Source organism: Musca autumnalis, unplaced genomic scaffold (genome assembly GCF_047663935.1).
Source record: "Musca autumnalis isolate F117 unplaced genomic scaffold, ASM4766393v1 scaffold_3, whole genome shotgun sequence".
NCBI classification, from domain to species: domain Eukaryota; kingdom Metazoa; phylum Arthropoda; class Insecta; order Diptera; family Muscidae; genus Musca; species Musca autumnalis.
The window spans coordinates 253262755-253284087 of record NW_027411866.1 but is presented as its reverse complement, the minus strand read 5'-3'; the positions used below and the strand labels follow the sequence as shown (position 1 = coordinate 253284087).

The following is a 21333-nucleotide window of genomic DNA, read 5'->3' as shown; positions in this document are numbered from 1 at the left end:
GTTATGAGTTCGCTGGCTATGTGCTGTACATGTTTATGTGTTTTCCATAGCCGACGATATTTTTTTGTTGACGTATCAAACAATATCACGGGTCTCTCTTAATTTCACGCACACATACATACACATGAATTTGTTTATATATTATATAAAAAACAGTCTTTATATCCGCATGCAGCTAACTAAAAATTTCAGTCTCCTATTATTCAAGTTTAGATCAATGCATACAGACATACGAACAAACACACACACAAATGCATAAGAGAGATAAAGACAAATGAAAATATACTTTTTTAACTCAATATTCATATGTATGTAGCTATCTGTGTGTCCGAGTTTAAAACATTTTCATTCAACATAACTTTCTTTTTGTATATCCATACATATGTATGTATATACGCGTGTGTATGTATTTCAAGATTTACTGCAACTGAGAAATGTTGCTTCGGCTGATGCCATTGTTACTTTTTCCGTCCATGTTGTTGTTATTGTTGTTGTGAAAAACATCCAACAGGTCTCCTTGAACTATGACTGCGTTGGATTGCAGTGTTCGCGTTTGTTGGTCGTCATTGGCATCAACTCAATTGTAATTGGAGTGTTTGTTTGTGTGTGTGCGTGAGTGTGTTGAATTTACTCTCTGTTCCAATATCATTGAGTTGAAGCTTTTCAATATCTTGTTGTTGTTGTAAAGTTTTTAAAATAGGTTGCATAGCCAGCCAGACAGCCAACAACTACAGACAGTTGATATGTTGCTGGTGATGCTGCTGCTACCGCTGATGGCGATATTGTTGTTGTTGTTCTTTTAGGCGGTGTTGTCATTGCTGTTGATTTTCTTCTTCTTCGCTGTGTTGTTGCTATGTCAATGTATGTATGTATGTCTAAGCGAGCGAGTGTGTGTGTGTTTGTGTGAATATGATGTTTGTTCTTGAATGTGTTTAAAAATAAACTCACTTCTAAAAATAGATGATACCAAAAGTTGCTGCAGCTTCTCTGTTATTGTTATTGGTGTTCTTGTTGTTGTTGGCATGGTTATGTCCTCGTTGTCGGCATTAAGTTGATTTGGTAATTGTTTGGAAATGAGGCATTTTATTGCAATTTATTTCTTCATTTTCTTTTGTAATCTAAGATGAATGGAATAGTTTTGGAAGCTGTTGTTGTTTTTTATTTAAAGATTTTGTTTTGAAAATATTTTCGATAAAAAATGTATTCAAGGTCAAAAATATGAATGGTTTTTAACTCGATTATTATAAAAATGAATAGTTAACTTTGTAAAAAGAGTACCTAACCATAAGACTGATAGTGCGTATGATGAATAAAAATCAGACATACGCACCGGTGTACAAGAAAAGGTTTAAATAATCGCATCAACAAGCGAAACTTAAAGTTTCACTTTAAGAATGTAGAAATCAGATGTGGTTTGAGTTCAAACAAATTAGAATGTGTAAGTCAAAACTTAAAAATTGAGAAGTATCTGTCGACTATGCCTCAGCCTGTGGCATAAAGAAAAGAAGGAAAATCAGCATGATATACTTTCACAACCCAAATCTCTCCTTACTCCTAAATTTAGAGAATATATTGATTTTAAGGATTTTCCGCTAGCCATTGCCTATTATGTTATATTTCCACATTAATATCTACTGATACTCGATAAGGGCATTCTTGAGATATTCATCATTTCATCGAAATTTGACCCTACGATTATATGAGGATAATACCAAACTGGAAACGTTTCTGGTATAATAATTAAAATGCGAATATTTATTAACAAAAAATGTCGAAACCAATTGTTGAAGCACTTTTTCTATTCCGATTGAGACACCGCCAAAACATGACCACGCCTTTTTTATATGCTAGAATCAAATGAAGTCATTGGATCCCCAGTCAGGGCTGTACGGTGGATGTCTAATCAAGTCCACGTTTTGTCCGGTCAAAAAAGCGCTAGTTTGAATCGATGAGAGCTGGCATTGTCATGCTACAGAATGATTCGTCTTCTCCGTACAGTCAGCCCCTGATCAGTTCTGCCGACCATTTGCTTCGAAGTTCTTCTTACATGAACAACTTTCGTTGAATTTGGCTCGCTTTCGAAGACCTAAATGGTCGATTCCTGTATTGTTTCGGGCTCCTAAGCATAGATCCAAGATTTTTCATCTGTGACGATCTTATGAACGTCGTTTGAAGCACAATTTTCTTGCGCCAATCCATAAGAGCCTTTTTTGGGCGATTGTCCAATTTTGTTGAATCTGACGTGAAAATCCCATTTCGCCGACAAGAGGTGATGCAATATCAAATGTTAGTTGGTGGAATAAATGCCCAAGGTAGCATCTATCTTACGGTATTTAACATGGCGATCTTGCGTTATCCGTTCACGCACGGCTTAATCTTTTTCTGGCACAACTGTCGTTTTTGGACGACCCTCACGACCACGGTTGAATTCATTAAATGAGTTTTTCATAGTGCTATACTCGTAGGATGGTCCTTTATCGACATACAAAGATTTAATTTGATCGATGCAATGTTGCCGTCGTTGCCCGTGTTGTGAAAAATTATTGGACGAAAATGTTCACAAGTAAATTCCATTTTTTATACCCTACACCACTATGTGGTAAGGGGTATTATGTGTTAGTGCATTTGTATGTAACATACAAAAGGAAGCGAGATAGACCCATAGTTCCTTCTAGGGATATACATAGAATCACTTTCTGAGTCGATTTATGCATGTCCGTCCGCCCGTTCGCAACATACAGGTCGCATTTGTTGACCGATTTCGCTGAAAATTGGGGAATACCATTTTTTTAGCCGTCGGAAGATCAAGTTCGAAGATGGACTATATCGGTCCAAGTTTTGGTATAGCCCCCATATAACGGTACCTCCCGATTTAAGGTATTTTAAGGATCTTAGCCGCATTTGTTGCCCAAACCAGCTGAAATTTTAAATTTTAGGTTCCCAATGGCCGCGAAATTGCTCCACTAAAAATTGTCAAGATAGGTCCACGGTTCGGTATAGTCCCCATATAACGATACCTCCCGATTTAAGGTATTTTATGGATCTTAGCCACATTTTTTGCCCAAACTAGCTGAAATTTTACATTTGAGGTTCTCAATGGCCGCGAAATTGCTCTACTAAAAATTGTCAAGATAGGTCCACGGTTCGGTATAGTCCCCATATAACGATACCTCCCGATTTAAGGTATTTTAGGGATCTTAGCCACATTTTTTGCTTGAACTAGCTGAAATTTTACATATGTGGTTCCCAGTGGCCACGAAATTTCGCCACTTAAAATTGTTAAGATAGGTCCATGTTTTTTTGTAGCCCCCATATAACGGTACCTCCCGATTTTAGGTATTTTAACGATTTTCCCCAAATATGGCTCCAATTTGCCATTTGGAGTTTAATGAGTTCAAAAAATTTACTTTAATGTTTGTTTTGGGTTATTAAAAACTTCTCCACCAAGAATTATGGACATACATATGTCCACGTTTTGATATAGCCCCGAATTTTGGTATAGCTTCCATATTAAAGTACCGCTAGATTTTAGGCACTCTGCAGTTTTTATATAGTTTTTATACCCTACACCACTATGTGATAAGGGGTATTATGTGTTAGTGCATTTGTATGTAACATACAAAAGGAAGCGAGATAGACCCATAGTTCCTTCTAGGGATATACATAAAATCACTTTCTGAGTCGATTTATGCATGTCCGTCCGTCCGTTCGCAACGTACAGGTCGCATTTGTTGTCCGATTTTGCTGAAAATTGGGGAATATCGGATTTTTAGCCGCCGGAAGAACGCTATTTATTTTGGTGAGAATCGGTTCAGATTTGAATATAGCTCACATATATATTTTCGGCCGATTTCGCGTATTTGCTGCACCAAACACTCTATATAAGTCCGATTTCAGTGATATTTGGAGTGTGTGACTGAATTCGGTCTGGAAATAAATGTTCCAAATTATATCGAAATCGGTTAAGATCTGGATATAGATCCGATTTATATTTTACATATTCACAGTGGTGTAGGGTATCATATAGTCGGCCCCGCCCGACTTTGATTCTTTCCGTACTGTTTTTTTTTTTTTTTTGATATTTTCAAGTCTCTGTAAACAACACAACCCTTTGAACCCTTTGTATACGAGTGAGATCCACATTCCAGAAATGATACATTTTCATCCAAAACAGTTTTTTATACCCCCAGAATTTATGCTAACGAGGGTATATACACTTTCATACGGGCAAAATGTACCTCATCGAAATAATGGTTTTAGACCCCAAGTATGTTTGGACGAAATGTGTTTCAGATAATTTGGAGTTGATTTAGCAATGTCCGTCCGTCTGTCTGTGTGGCTGGCTGGAGCGCAAGGTAACTCTCGAACGGATCTGCCGATTCGCTCCAAAATGTGGCCTTCGTAATATTTTGTGCAAACTTAATTTAAGTTCGAAGATAAGCCATATCGGTCCACTCCTTCAGGTACCTCCCCCACAAAAGCTCAAAAATGTTCGGACAAATTGTGCGCACGATAACTCTTGATGGGAGTGACCAATTTGGTCCATACTTTACACATCCTAATATATCTACCAGATATAGATCAGGTTCGAATATGGACTATATTTGTCCACTCCTTCGGGTACCTCCCATACAACATTTTAGATAAATTTACTTTAAGACCTGCTATTTTTGTTGAAGCAACTTGCATTCGCTGCCTCAATTGCGACAGTAAAAGTTTTTTCAAGGGCAAGTACATACTTCTAGAGAAAACAGACCGAAAGTTGTAGAACAGAGGTTGGCACTATATGTAGTAGAGTTGTTAAAATCTAGTTCGTTTGAACGACCTAGTTCAAAATAAAGTTTAGTGTATACCGGTTGTTTCCATGAACGAACTGCGAATGAGTTATATTATCTCTTTGTTTTAATAAAATAAATCATACGCAAACAAACTATGGTACTGAACTAGTTCACTAGATTTAACAACTCTAATATGTAGTGGCTGGAGAGCTCGAGCTAAGTTCGTCCACACTTTGGATATAATATTTCTTCGAATATTAGATGAAATTCGAAGGTGGTGCTTCTAGGTCCACTCCTTCCGGTACCTCCCAAACAAATGTTCGAAAATATTAGCTAAAATGGTACGCGCGATTTCTCAAAGACGTAGCAACGATTTGGTCCAAACTTTGGATCTCTAAATATTGTCGAAACTTAATTTATGTTCAGATTTGGGCCCTATCTGTCCAATCCTTGTGGTACCAACCACAGAAATGTTCAAAATTTCGTAGGCTAGTGTGATAAAAAAGCCATATCTGTCGATATTTCCCGCAAATTTTTGAGCTTTAATCTAATCCATACTTTTGTCGGTTCATACGCCCAAAATTTTGAAAACCCATAATACATAAGTTATGATACTTTTATACTTGTTAGTTGAAGTTTTCAAAAATTGTTAATTTCCCCACAAATAATATGTATTACTTTCAATAATTGTTTTTTGATTACTTCGAAAATAAACAAAATACATTAGGTCGAAACCTAAAATTTTGCGTGTTGCGTGTGCGTTCGAAAAACAAATTATATGTAGTTCAATTTAAAATACATATATTTTGTTTTTGTTTTTTGGAAAGCACACGCAACACGCAACGTTTTATGTTTCGACCTTAGATTGAATGGGCTTCAAAATTTACTAATAATATTACATATGCTGTCCTGCATGCCCACAGTGTATGGGCCGCATAAAAACTGTCAAATTTTCAAAAAAAAAAAAAAAACAAATGGCTCCTGGCAACACTTTGTATTGCCTGGGCCAGAAAATTTTCTAGTTCCCCTCCTATTAACAAGGTTTGCTAAGAAAACTTCTGGTTTAAAGAGAACTCGAAATGTCAAACTTCGAAATTAAACTAAGTTTGGAATAAATACACTGTACAACAAAATCGAACTTTTTTTAAAATTACAAGAAAACCCGCACAGATTATGAAAGAGGATCGAAAAAAAGAAGACACGTGTATCGGTGTTTTGAAAGTTTACGTCGGGAAGTAACCTAAATAGGCGTGACAAGTTCCGCCCATTTCTACAGGTTTTGAAATATTCGACATCAGATTCCTTGGAATCCTTGCATTTTAGGTATAAAGTGTCTTTGGCAAAATTACTGACAACAATGCAGGGTATCTTTTTATGAAAAAAACTAGTCCTCATGCGAGTCACTAAAGGGGTCTTTTTGGTCCCTTTTTTCAAACACGTTTTAAAACTCCCTTAAAACGTGATCGTATCAGATCAAAATATTCTACAAAATTATTTGTCATAAAATTTTACTATAGGTCCCCGAATACACCAAAACTCTAAATCGTACCGGAACGCCAGGAATCTGCCAAAAGTATAATCACGTTTTAGGGTTAATGTTGTACTTTATCTGAGTTTATTAAGTTTTGTCCTACAAAACTTCATTCTAGATAGAAGACGTCAAAGACAAAAATAATCTCCATCAAATTTCAATATAAGTCGCCGAATAAACGAAATATGTATTTGCAATATTTATCAAGAAAATATATACATCAAGTTTGCCAACAAAATACCCAAATATTTTTTGAATAAATTTGTTTTGTTCTTTTTTCGAGTTGATGCATGAATGTAACATGAAATTTAGTTCTAGACAAAAGGTGTTAAAAGAAGAAATATTCTACACAAAAATTCATTTTAAGTCCTAGAACAAACTAGGTTGTTTTCTCGGTCCCTATTACAACGGTACACATTTTTTAGGAGTAAGTCCATACTTTCTGACATAATGGCCCAAAAGCTTCGAAAACCCCTGCCGGCACATAGTAGAATAACGTGTAGCGTGCAAGATAACTCTCAACTTTAAAAAAAATCTTCTCAACTAAGTTTAACGTAATTTAATATTTTGTGATCTGCATGGGAGTTAGCCAGCTATGACATTAGCGAACTTCAGGACACTGATGTTAGATGACCAGATCAGCCCCCCTATTCAGTAACTTTTTAACAACTTTACTCATTGCTTATTTTACAACAATTTCATTTGTTTGTTTTGTAGTTGTTACAAAAACAAAAGAAATTTTATCGATTAAAAAGTTGTTAAAAGTTACAGAATTCCTATACAGATGGGGAAGGAGTTGTGGGTCTGAGGAAGTGGCTCTAGTGCGGAAGATCTCGTTGCTGCTCTTAAGACGTACAAGGACGAGCTATCTAGGAGCAAAGAATACTATTGGAGGAGATTTATACAGGACAACAAGGACTATCCCTGGGGAAAAGTATACCGTGTGTACCGACATGGTGGGTATAATCGTCACGTTGCGAATTAGCTCCACGACGACAGCCTCAGGGTGGGCGGGAAACGTAGGGACTTTGCTGGGGACTTTCTTTCCGAGGGCAGAGACTCATTCACCTCCCTCGCTTGTGTGGGAGCTGGGTGAGCCTCCGGACTTGAAGCGTCATGAAATTGTGAACAGTATCTGCCGGATTAGAAGTAGAGAATCGCCAGGTATCGACGGTATGACTGGAAGGATGTGTAAGGCCATCTGGAAGGTCATGCCTGAGTATATTGAGTCCGTTCTCAGTGGTTGCATTAGCCATGGGTACTTCCCCCGTGCGTGGAAACAGGCTCGCGTCGTGGTGTTCCTTAAGTCACCTGATGGGGTGAGGAGTAATACGCGCTTCTACTGGGTCATAAGCCTTCTACTCTTACTTAGAAAATAGCTGGAGAGGATTGTGGTGGCAAGGCTTGGGGAGTGCCGCGGCATGGGTCCTTTACCGCATCAGTTCGACTTTGTCGAGGATAGAGGTACGGTGGACGCGTGGATGCATGTGCAGAGTAGTTTGAGCGGCCCAAGTTCCAAGTGTGTCTTTGGCATATTTTTGATCGTTAAGGTTGCATTTGACTCCCTTTCGTGGGATAGCGTGCTCGCTAAGTTGTCTGAGATTATGAGTCGGGAGTTTGCTCTCTGGTCGAGTTATTTTAGTGGAAGAAGGACTTGTGTCGTGGGAACCCATGAGACGGTTTGGGCAGATGTGGAGCACGTCCTTTACCGCATCAGTTCGGCTTTGTCGAGAGTAGAGGTACGGTGGACGCGTGGATATATGGGCAGAGTAGTTTGAGCGGGTTAAGGTTGCATTTGACTCTCTTTCGTGGGATAGTGTGCTCGCTAGGCTTGTGTCGTGAGAACCCTTGAGACGGCTGCCCTCAGGGGTCCATCTGTGGTCCAGTTATTTGGAATCTAATGATGGATTTTCAGCTGCGGGAGCTAGCGACAACATTCACGACCTGCTTATCATGAACGTAGGGGAGAATCGTATTGTGGAATGTCGTGGTGAGCAGGAGTAACCGAGTGAGTGAAGACTGAGCTAATGCTGGAGAGAAGAATGAGTTAATGATGCTGAAAGGCAGATTAGCACACAGTCGTCCTCCCCTCGTTTGATTTGATGACCATGGCTTACAGTACCAGGGATGCCAACGGTTCCGAGGTAAAAATCGCTACAGCCACATACGCACCATAGGTCTGTAGCGATTTTTACTTTAAAACAGTTGACATTCCTGCAAAAACAGTGGTTTTTGTACGTCAAAAATGACCAAAAGTAGCGGGAAAACCACCAACTTGGCACCCCTGTACAGTACGCCAGGCAAGTCAAGTACCTGGGTGAGAGAATGAACTTCATACCACACTTTGATCGCTTGAAGGATAAGTTGACAGATGTTGATTGTATGGTCAGAAGGGGTTTGCGGACCGAGTGGGGTTTGAGCAGACGCTTCGTGCGTAACATATATGGTGGGATTTTTGTTGCCTGTGCAACATATGGTGTACTTGGTAGGAAACTCTTTTCGTTTCAAAGTGTGGTTATATTAGCATGTCTGCCAGTGTGTCACACTGTGCACCCTGCCCTTTGATCTGGAAACTAGGTGTAGGATTGTTTTGTATAGGCTGAAGCATAGCTAACAACTATCTGAGGAAGATTGACTCGGGCCTTCTGATTTGGTGGATCGGCATGTTAAACGGCGCAGTGCAAAACTTCAGGAGCGCGCTGCTGATAGGTGCCGGCCAAGGTGGACGAATACTGACAAAGGGAGGGTGACGTACGAATTTGTTGGTGACGCAACGTCTGTATTGGACCGCCCTAATTTCGGCTTTAGCATGAGTCTGGGATTTTTACTGACGAGGAATGGCTCTCTAAATGCATAACTGAGGACTGGGGGCATATACGTACGGAATGCCAGTACTATGATGACATTAGAGATTTAGCCAATATGGGTATTACGTATGGATGGGCGGGGTGCGATTTCAGTGGGGCACTTGGAGACAGTCGGACCTTTAGTTGCTTAAGTAGTCAAGTGTTTGATAGGAAAAGGACTTTACTTAGTGGAGGTAAACCCTCCAGTCATCTCAGCAGTTGGGCGTGTTTGGTGTAGGAGCAGCGCGGCGTTATTTGGTGTATGCCAATGAGAGTGGCCCTGTTAGTTGTTTGTGTTGTTCGTTGATGCGGTCCCTGTGGTCATTGCGGTGGCTGAGCTAGGACCCAAATCGCGGGTAGAGCTTCGGCTCGAATGTGGAGTTGCACGTCAACCTGTTGCCTGACCCAATGAAAGGCAGTAGTATAAATGGCCTCCGCTCTTTTGTTAGGAGGCGGGGGCGTTGGTGGACGCATTTTATTTCCCCTGGGTAAAGAGCACTGTGAGGAAGACCGCAAGGTAGGCTCTCACTAATACTATAAGCACCACGACGTATTTCGAGTTCTCTATGAATCAGAAGTTTTCCTACCCCACATTACGGTATCTACAGTATGCTTCAAACCGGTATTCTGACATAAATAAATAGCGCAAAGATAATTTATTAAAAAAATTTAAATAAATATTTAAATCCAAAAAATAATAAAAACATGGATGCACTGCAAAATTTAGCAGATATTTCAGTTAAATAAGAAAACCACAAATTAATTTTATATTTAAAAATTTAAAATTATAAAAATACAATTACTATTCTTACAGAATATTTATTTTAATTTCAATAAAACCCTTTTCTTCTCTGAACTGAAAATTCAACTGCATAATCAACATTTTTTATGAATGAATCCGACAAACAAGTAAGGATAAGTAAACAAAGTCATATCAAGGAAATGGCTGGCCCGCTATACAATGACGTCTGCACAGACCTCAGTAAACGAATAGACAAATGTGGTGTTGTTACAAAACTATTCTCTGAGGGCAAGGAGGAAGGAGAGAGAGCGAGAGGTAATGCAAACTTTCAATGTGACAACAATAACGGCAATGAATGCATCCTCCTCATAGTTTTCATTCACTGCAATGTCTCCTCAAAAGAAAAAAAATACAAAATGATACAAACTTTAAAATAGATTTTAAATATTAGTGTGTGTGTGTGCGTTTGAAATTTAAATTGCAGTTAAATTCTTCTATTTGAATTTAAGAAAATTCTAAAAATAGTTATGTACTACACACACATGTATGTAACAATGTTTCTATATTTATGTATATGTATGGGTGTTTGATTCATACTTTTAAAGCTTTTTGCCACACTCAGTACACCAACAACATCTTTAGCTACACTGCTTTGCAGGGTTGGATGCCAATGGTGCCATGAAGTTGCTTTGGCATGAGTCTTTAGGAGGCTGACTGTCCGTTGATGAACAACACACTGCAAGTTCAATGCACTTTCGCTTTCACTTCCATACAAGTTCTCTCAATTGAATTTCCTATTGTGCACAGTGTGAGCGGGAGAGAGAGTGTTGAGGAGAAAAGAGCTGTCTCGAAACAAGCTGTAATTGATGACGTACATAACCATAGACCGAAAGGACGAAGAATCAAAAACAAATACAACGAAAGAGCTTTTGTTGCAGCAATCTCTCGATTTGTGCACTTTTTTCTTTCAGGCAAAAACAAAAAGTGGAACGGCCGTAAAATGAGATCTTTGGAAATCAAAACATTTTCAATAAGAGCTACACTGGCGCACACACACCGCCACATAGAAAGCTGTGAATTCAATATTTAATATGAACGAATCACCAAGCCTTGCGTTGAATACAGTGAAGAAATAAATTCATAAATTGTGAATGGACAATTTTCAAGTATCTTGAAAGTCTGGAAGAATGTCGTATATATAGAGATTGAGTGCAACTCCAATATCCCAATATTTTCTAAATATAATTCAGTGTCCATCAGTACAGCATAGCCGAGTGATACCGGGTATATGCTGGTACTTATGTAAAGAACTAACAAAAGTATTATGTATAGACGCGTCACAGTCCAGCGGATAGGACTACATTGATGATCGCACGATTTCACTCTAACCTATGGATGGTGGACCCCATTGAAACAGAACAGTGTGATCACCAAATGTCCTTGTAAAACAAATACCAAAACATGGACAATATTGGGGGACATTAAAGTCAATCTGCGAAATCTAAAGTTACGAGGAGGCCAACTCCCGAACGAAAACAAGTGAGTAAAGGCTACAGTCGGGACGCGGTCGACTATGTGATACTTTAAACCACTACCCCCGTGCATAAGCTTTTCACTGGTAAACTATTATTTTAGGAAATATAGTTTGATCTTCATCAAATCCAATATGCTTCTTCTCAGTAGCCTCTAAGATTTCGTGACGACAAAAACGTGGCAAAATTGGAGACACTACCCACTATTGTTATATCTTCCTTGTTTAACCAATTTACCCAACCTATGTATTTTACATCAATGTAAAGGAGAACTTTTCCATTGACGGGCTTTCCATTTGGAATGCTCCTACTAGAAGTGGAGATATTAGCTTAAAAACAAGTAGGAAAAGCGTTAAGTTCGGTCGGGCCGAACTTTTTATACCCTCCACCACAAATTTCAGCCATTTCGGTGGATTAATGTGGCCACAACCTTCAAAATACCGAATATCGGAAGGTACTGTTCTATGGGGGCTATATGATGGCGTGGACCTATACCTACGAATTTCTGGGGGAAACGACGACTAAATACCAAATTTCAGCCATCTCGGTGTGATAATGAGGCCAAAACCTTCAAAATACCGAAAATCGGCAGATATCGTCCTATGGGGGCTATATCAAAACGTGGACCTATATAAACATTTTATGGTAGGAATGTTTCTTAGCCTCTGGAAATTCAAAATACAAAGTTACAACCGATTCTGTTGTCAAATGGGACTAATACATTCAAAATATATTAAAACAAGTACAAAAGTATCAGTCGGCTTTGCCGACAGAGATATTCCCTCAGCATGTGTGGAGTGAAACACTTTTGGGCGTATGAACCGACAAAAAAATGGAGTGGATTAAAGATCAAAATTTTGCGGAAATATCGTTAGATAGGACTTTTGTACCATACTTGCCTAAAAAAACATAATATCGCTGCAAACAGGGCCACTATTAAACCTTCGGTAAAAATTTCCACAGAATCCTCGAACAGACTCTTAACCCCTCTCAGACTCTTTGCACCTGAAAAAGCTTATACGATCGTGTTTGGGGCAGCGAATGCAAGTTGCTTCAACAAAAAAATAATTGATTCTGGAGCAGGTCTCAAAAAGAATTTATCCGAAATGTTGTGTGGGAGTTACCCGAAGGAGTGGACAAATATAGTCCATATTCGAAACTGATCTATATCTGGTAGATATATTATGATGTACAAAGTATGGACCAAATCGGTCACACCCTTCAAGAGTTATCGTGCGCACAATTTTTCCGAACATTTTTGAACTTTTGCGGGGGAGGTACCAGAAGGAGTGGACCGATATGGCTTTTCTTCGAACTTAAACTAAGTTTAAACAAAATATTACGAAGGCCAAATTTTGGAGCAGATCGGCAGATCCTTTCCGTTCTTGAGTTCCAACCACTACACACGTTGTCATAGGCGTTTTTTTTTGCACCTTTCAGACTATTTTCTCCGGAAGTGTAGACTTGCCCCTAAAAAAGCTTTTACCGTCGTATAGAGGGGAGTGAATACAAGTTGTTACAACAAAAATCAAAGCGATCCGAGAGCAGCTCCTAAACTCCGAAGGGGTGGACCGATTGAGTCCATATTGGAACCTTATCTAAGTCTGGTAGAAATTTCACGATGTGCAAAATATGGATCGAATCGGTTAATCCGTTCGAGAGTTATCGTGCGCTCCAGCCAGCAGGACAGACAGACAGACAGACGGACGGACATGGCTAGATCGACTCCAAATTGTCTGAAACACATTTCGTCCAAACATACTTGGGGTCTAAAACCATTATTTCGATGAGGCACATTTTCATCGTATCAAAGTGTATATACCCTCCTTAGCCTAAAGGCTGAGGGTATAATGACGCGTACTTTATATGGGGCGTTATATGGGGTAATACCAAAACGTGGACCTATATAAAACAACTTTGGTAGGAATGTTTTTTGGCCTCTGGAGACACAAAATACCAAATTACAACCAATTCGGCGGTAAAATGGGACAAATATCTTAAAAATTCCTTAAAACGACGACGCGTCACGCGTCATTTTGTATGGGGGCTATACGAAAGCGTGGACCTACATAGCCCGCTTTCAATACCAAAAGCCCTACGTTTATATATAATAGATTTTCCCAAAATTTCATCCACCTACGTCAATCCGTTCGGACGCTAGAGTGATTTCCACAGACGGACAGACGGTGTAGAATTGCACGCTGATCAAGAATATATATACTTTGTGGGGTCTGCAATGATTATTTTGAGTAGTTACAAACGTAGTGACAAACTTAATATACCCCCATCCTATGGTGGAGGGTATAATAAAACGTTGAATTTTCTTCACATAACTTTCTTCCCATTCCGACCGCTGAACATTGTCCGACCAAACTCAATAGGCTTCTTCCCGTTTGGGACCTCCATTAACCCCCAAAATTTCGTGACGATCCGATGAAAATTGCGATCTGGAGCATGATTACAAAAAATAGAGACTATTGAGATATCTCCGTTGTTTGCCCTCCTACGCCAACCTTTGCATAATTATAAAAGTGGGTTTATTCGCGGAGTGTTTCGCTTTGTATAAGACATTGAATTCTTCTCCAAACACGTTTTTGCTCATTCTGACCCCTGAATATTATCCGGAGTTTACTGCCTAGGGACCAACGATCCGATCAAAATTGCGACCCTGTAGCGCAAGGGTTTAGATGAAAAGGCTGACGGACCGACGGACACACATAGCCAGATCGACTCAGATCGTCGAGACATTCATTTTGAAATATATAAGTATAGGTCTACGACCATTATTTTAGTGTGTTACAAGCATTTGGGCTAACACCAACTTATAATACCCTCCCCTTATAGTGGTGTAGCGTATAACAACACCGAAGGAGACTCTGAACATTCCCTCCTGAAGAGCAAAACACTGCGAAGCCACTCAAATTTCTTTGTCAATCGATAGATTTCGTGACAAAATTGTCATTATCTTTTGCCATCAATTCGAGCCCAATACGAAAAAATGTGGCTGCACCCTCCGATCATTAGCTGGGCTACAACCAATCGTGTTTGGCAACTCTATCAGTGTGAATGCTATTCAAGCCTGTATGATAGCCACATTGATATAGAGGATCTCGCTTGTGACTTTCGATCTTTCTCTAAATCATTAAGATCTCTCCTGACGTGCCTGAGTGGTTGAAGAATTTCCACTAGATTGTGGCTGAGATGACAGTAACACCCAAGCAGATACTCCAGATGCACCGGCAAAAACATCGTCTCCACATGAATGTGGTCTACTGGTGTCATGAGGAGACATTCTGGCAGGTTTCAAGATTCCCCCATTGCATAGCTTACCACAGACCGTCCTATTACTTTTAAAATGGTAAAAAGGGTTTCTTTATCTGCATCCCAAGTGTAGCCGCCTAGCGACTGGAGGACCTTTTTCTTACTTCTGATCTTGTAGCATATGGCTGTATGTTCAATTCGAGCCTTATTTCAGCCGTTCATGTTTAGAGCAGGGTCACCCATCTGTATACTGCGGGCGCCCACTGATTTATTTTACATTTGCTGTTCTCTCTCATTCGCAGTGTACGTGAGCAAAAACGGATGATAAACATCATGTGGTTGTTGTTTTGTTCACCCATACATAAACACTTACTTTAGTTTGATGGAATTATCTTGGGCGGCGCTGGCTTAGAGCAATGTATTAGGGTATTTAGCTACGGATATTTTAATATTCCTCAGATAAAAGAACTTTACTAAGTACATATTTAACTCATAACTTCCTAAGCCAACGCCGTACAATGATCCGCATTCTATAATGTATGCGGGCGTGGAATTTCTGAAAGGTAGAGTGTGGGAGCCACCGTGGTTTAGTGGTAAGCACGTCCGCCTTGAACTTAGAAGATGTGTGGTTCAATTCCGGACAGAAACATTATACGTTTTCGGCTTCGGAGGTTGGCTTACATTTCCTGAGTATATCATCCATTAAAAAAATTATCTTCAAGTGGACTAGGACCGTTCGGACTAGGCGATAAAAAGTAGGTCCCATACCATTGTGCCAATATGATTCGGGGTGCACTCATTGATAGGAGAGAAGTCTCCCTTGTCCCTTCGGGAATATTGTGGGGACATATGTATGTTAATGCTCTCGGAAACAATGATTTGTAAATTTTATAAACCCTTGCCAATCAGCTTTACATGGTTTAGAAAAGTACGACAGTTGGAGGTTATCACTTCGGGTGGCCTGTTAACGGAGACGATGATATGAAGATGGTCTGAGTCAAGGGAAATGACGGGTTGCCAGGACACGTAATTTATCAGACCGGGTGCCACAATGGTGATACCTGGTGAGCTGTGGCAAATCTCGTCTTATCCTCGTTGGAGGGTCTTCCTTCACCATGCAAAATGTGGAGATAACATTGACGGTATGTACACATTAAGTAACTCTACCTCGACAGTCCTACACTTTACTGATACCCCCATACATTCCATATATGGGTCACTAGAGTCAAGCTAGAGCGAGATCGGTCTTTACTGAACAGACCGGTGTTCTATATACAGAATTATGGAAAATGTGGGTGGTCCCGCCACTGAAGACAGGCAAGAATGCTAGCAAAGGTTATTCGTATGGACCAATTTCGCCTCTCTCGCCCGTAATAAACCCCCTTGAGAAGTCCTCCCCCGGCGATACAAATAGCTATCCAGTTGCCGATTATCAGATGGCGCTGCACGCCATCTCCACACATATTAGTAGAGGACTCAATGAGAGCAAGCCGTGAGATAGAACAGTGATGGTGGTGCTTGACTTGACTTATCGAAAGCCTTTGATACTGTTAAGCACTCCACGCCATTTGAGCAGACAACCCTCCAACCAAGTTTGAAACGCCAGCCGCACGTGGAATTTAGGAAAATAAATCCAAGCCCTGTATAGTGAAACAGAGAGTTCCCCAAAATGGGGTGATATCTCCGCAACTTTTTAAACTCTACCACTCCTGTATTCCGCCCCCTCCAGATGACATTGAGTTCGTAACATATATGGGTGATTTTACGATATTGGCGAGAGGTACCTTCCCTGATATCATTTGTGAAAATCTGAGCACCTATTTGACCAATCTTAACACCTTTTCTACGCGAGGAATGTGCAAATATACGCCACTAAATCTACTGCCACACTGTTCACCACATGGACGGCAGAGGTGAGAACAAAGTTAAAAGTCATGGTCTATGGTAGCAGAATTCCGATCACAAACTACCCCAAAATTCCAGGGGTCAAACTGCGACAAGGTGCCTCCTCATAGCTTCAGTGGAACATCTACATGAGTAGGCAAAGATTCTTCCGGTAAAGCAACACAATGACATGCTTTGTTGCAGTGCTTGCTCGAGTTTTACCGTGAAAGCCATCCTAATTACCATATGGTAGGTAGGACCCTTCAGAGGTTTAACGTTACAAAAGAGAACCCCTACATCAACATGCCTATCAAGCAGGTTTAAATAGCATTCACACGGATGCAGTCGTTAAAGCCGTGTGAATGCGGTCCTCGCAGAACATCCCTAAAGCTGAGGAGCGTCAGCTGCCACGGCAAACCCGAGTACTTTTGGCTCAACTCGGGATGGTTTGAATTCGTATAGGGCAAGGTATAACGAGTGGTTTTACCAAAGGCTGATGGTAGCTCAGCCGCTGCCAGGGTCGACTCAAGGACCCACAAACTTTAAGTAAGATGAGACACGATGGAACTGTGCTTCAAAGTTTTATTTATATAATTTCGTAAACATAACTGTCAGATAGTATGGAGATTAGTTGATGTTGTAGTATATGTTGGTAAAGTTGGGGAACAACATCGGGTGGAATCGCTTCGAATTGGTCGGTATCAAGTAGTTGGTAATTGGCGGATACCCGATGAGGGTGGTCGTTGACAATCGATCGATAACACTCGGCTCGGCAATAGTGATATCGACAATCTTCTGAGCGGCAGTCCTCGCTCTGCAATACTCGGATTGGCAATACGTGGGTCGGTAGTTCCAGTTGCTCGGTGTTATTGGGATTGCTGTCGGATCGGTAGTCTTCGGGTGTTGAGTTCGGCTCGGTAGGCTTCGGGTATTGAGTTCGGCTCGGTGGTCTTCGGGTGTTGAGTTCGGCTCGGTAGTCTTCGGGTGTTGAGTTCGGCTCGGTTGTCTTCGGGTGTTGAGTTCGGCTCGGTAGGCTTCGGGTATTGAGTTCGGCTCGGTGGTCTTCGGGTGTTGAGTTCGGCTCGGTAGTCTTCGGGTGTTGAGTTCGGCTCGGTTGTCTTCGGATGTTGGGTTCGGTTCGTTCCTATTCGGATTGCTGTTCTGTAAATAAAATAGTCGGGCATAGTTAGACAACGGAGCGAACGAATCGCAGAGAGCGAACGAATCGACAGGAGCGAACGAATCGGCAGGAGCGAACAAATTGCAAGGAGCGAACGGATCGACAGGTGCGAGCGAATTGGCAGGAGCGAAAGAATCGACAGGAGCGAACAAACCGCTTGGTTTGTCCGCACTGCGGACAATGCAACACGTCTTTTCTTTCACTTCGGTTAACGCCAGCACTCGACAAATTCAGCGACGAAAACCGGAGTGAATGAGAATGATTTGTAAGACGAGTCAACCGGAAATACACTGAAGTTTAAATAATGTATGAATAGAGTTGTAATTATGCATGTATCAACATGCATGATGCAGGGGTAATATTGAGGAGGCGGCGGTGTAATGTAGGGTTCACGTTTACACTGCACCTTTTCAAATGGGCTGCCGAACCTACTCAACTAATTCCAATAGATCTGTGGTTACATCCCACCAAAGCAGCCACATTCCTAGAACTGGAGATAGACCCCCAGTCATTTTAAGAAGAAAAGAAACGCACAAACCTAAAATAAAAACACTATTACAACAACAAAAACATATACCAGATGGACTCGGAGGAATATTCGACCAGGGTCGTCACCTCAAAATAATATGTTTGTGTTCGTATATTTTTCACTATGGGAGCGGCAATATATCCTGGTATGCCTGGATAGTAGAGTTGTGCCAAAGGAACTATATGGAACTATCTAGTTCACTTCGCAGTTCCACTGGCCCACATTTTTTCTTTGAACAAACCGCGTATACTTAACAGCACACGTTATATTTCGTGATGTTACTCATACGTTTTTGGAACTAGTACAAGGAACTAGGAACTAGATTACCCAACTCTACTGGATAGAGAAGAACACCGGGCAATGGGTTTGTTCCGTTTGTCAGCTCGGCAAGTCAATATCGGTGATTTGTAATGGATGTATGGAATGGGTGGACTTCCTAGGTTGTTCTGATTTTAGCCGCCTCCAACACCATTGCGATGGGAGTTATGCTGCTACTTTCTGCGCCAGATTATCTCCCAGCGTGTCTCCAACTTCGTCGTCAGATTTATCGTCGTCGGAATATGAGACACCTCCGCAGTATTCCCAACAACAACAAATACACCTTGTTCAGCGGCTATGAAATGCATCGTTTCTGCAATTTAATTGCAACGGTCTCCGTAACGGAGAAATTATAGCCTTTAGACGTCGAAAGAACGTCATGGTCGCCGCATCCATTGGCTGTAACCCCTTCATGCTTGACCACTCGGAGGCGGCTTTTTGATCATGCCCGTCTTCTCAACAATTATGTGTGTATGTATATGCCTGCTCCGACCTCTTTTTGTCCGTACCGTGATAGAGAAGAACCTCAGGCAATGGATCACCGCATGTCAACATCGGTGAGATGTAGCGAATGGATGGACTTCCCACTCTGATGCGGTTCTAGTCGCCTTCAGGGCAACCGGAAAAATGTGGCCTTTATGAGTCGAAAGAACGCCATGGTCAACACATCTATGGGTCGGAATCCCTTTGTGCTTGGCAACAAAAACGAAGTCTCGTGTCTTCAGCTAAAGGGAGAATCGGGTAGAGCGCTTTAATAGGTGTGAATAGTATATGAAAGCTGATCAATTGTCCTTTCGCTGCAGAGCCGCTTGTCGGAAAATTATATATTTTCCTAAAACGTTTTCTTACTTATGTTCCGGTTTATTTATTTCTTAAGGCATGCCCCTACGAAACTACTGTGGCACCCATCAAAAGGATAAGAATGAAAATTGTTTTCAACAACTTGCCAAGCATGCAAGGCAAAGTAAATATATGTATGTATGTCGGTGTAGAGACGGATGTGAAAGAAAATTTAAGCTTGTTGTAGTCGTCATTGATGTCATTGATACAGGCACACCAACACTCACACACACAGATATACTCTCTCCTTCGGAAAAAAAATAAACTTTGGAAAGTTAAAATGCACTACTTTGAGTACGTGTGTGTGTTTATTCGGTAGATAAATACGAACCCGTTGCCATACGAGACGAAAGGTTCGGCTGCAGGTTACACAAAAAAAGGCCAGCCGCAACACTACTAACACAGTGACCTAGTCACGAAGAGAGTTCGTAAAATTCCACGAAGCTGCTTGGCATGGTGACGTCACGGATGGCATTCATTCACAGTTTTGCAAAGGCAACGAACACACACACAGACGCACACAAAGACTTGCTAACTGACACACATGCATTGCCATGCCAGTGGAACAATTCTCATGTGGCAAAAAATGCATGATGGTGGCTGAAACTTTGGGTACGGACCGCTTTGGCGCAAACTGATGATGATGGGACAAAAGAAAACTAACATGGATTTCGAGGACATTTATTGAGAATATATATCTATGAAGCTATATCTATATATACCGATGTATACTATATGGTGAATGGGTAGGTATACCATAATGATGAAGAACAAGAGATTTGCATCAGCGGCTGGCAAAAATTCATTGAACAAAAATTTTACAGCACGAAGTTAAGCTCTTGTTCTTCCTCCTTGGCGACTGACGAAGGAATGATGTGCTGCTGGCTGATGCTGATGACGTGGACGGGGAGTGCCGCCGTTCATGAGAATCCAAAGATAGAAGAGAGGCATGTCCTAGCAAGTTCCAGGGGGCAAGAAGCAAAGGTATACGAATGAAAAAGTATTCAAAGCAGAAACTGCATTCGTGTCAGAGTGGCATGTGTTTGTGTGTCTGTGTGTGTGTTCAAATTCATTGTTATTTTTCTTCGTTTGCAGAGGACATTCCGTTCGCAAGCGGTAACCTTTACATGGCCGTCGACATCGTCATCATCATCATCAACAAAACGTATTTGTGAATGGAATCCTTTCCGCTGTCACCGCTTGTTCTTCTTCTGCTCCCGCAGTGGATCTCCTCTGCAGTTCATGCTTTCCATATATTTTTAAAGCTTACATATGAAGCATCCAACTGAACTGAAATTAGTTGAAATTCTGGTCTCAAACCAACAAGACGCGGTTATAATCTAAACACTGAAACACAAAAATCCGAAACAAAATCCTGTGACTATCAAATCAAGAAATGAAGGAAGAAAAATTAAAAAGTGGAAATTGAATATCAAAAGAAAACTAAAATTAATTTTGATAAAAAAATTAAAAATTTCATGAATAAAATATTCAGGATATTCAGACAGAAAAGTGAAAAGGAATATTGAAAATAAAGATTGAAAAAAATGGAAACAATAAAAAAAGGCAAAAAACAAATATTAATTAAATAAAAAAATAATAATAAAAATAAAGAAATGCCAGCTTCCCCATGACTAATTTGGATTAATTATGTTTTAAATAGCTGAGCTTTAGGGTAAGTATTGAAACTCGAAGGACTCGTCTACAAAAGTGAATTATAAAACAGCATATTCTGACTTCATTCATAATTTCAATGACCTTCAACTTTTCGTTAAAATGTTATGATAAAGTAATGTCTTGAATTTTAAGCTTTCTAAACTCTTCGTCATAAAATTAAATGTTCAAGAATAAATAAAACCCCAAATTCTAAAATGATTTTGGAAAATTGTAAA

At 40.4% G+C, this 21333-nt stretch overlaps 1 protein-coding gene across 1 annotated transcript; it reads left to right on the top strand.

Annotated features, from left to right (window-relative positions):
• Positions 1–20058: 20058 nt before the first annotated feature.
• On the top strand, positions 20059–20830 carry LOC141397390 (uncharacterized). Its single transcript, XM_073973539.1, has 3 exons — positions 20059–20187; positions 20266–20425; positions 20537–20830. The coding sequence occupies exons 1-3, from the start codon at positions 20177–20179 to the stop codon at positions 20702–20704; spliced, it is 339 nt and encodes a 112-aa protein (XP_073829640.1). The 5' UTR covers positions 20059–20176; the 3' UTR covers positions 20705–20830.
• The last annotated feature ends 503 nt before the right edge of the window (positions 20831–21333 follow it).

Coding starts and splice junctions, on each gene's coding strand:
- LOC141397390 (XM_073973539.1), top strand. Junction 20,426..20,536: donor CCAGGGGGCAAGAAGCAAAG/GTATACGAATGA, acceptor CTTCGTTTGCAG/AGGACATTCCGTTCGCAAGC.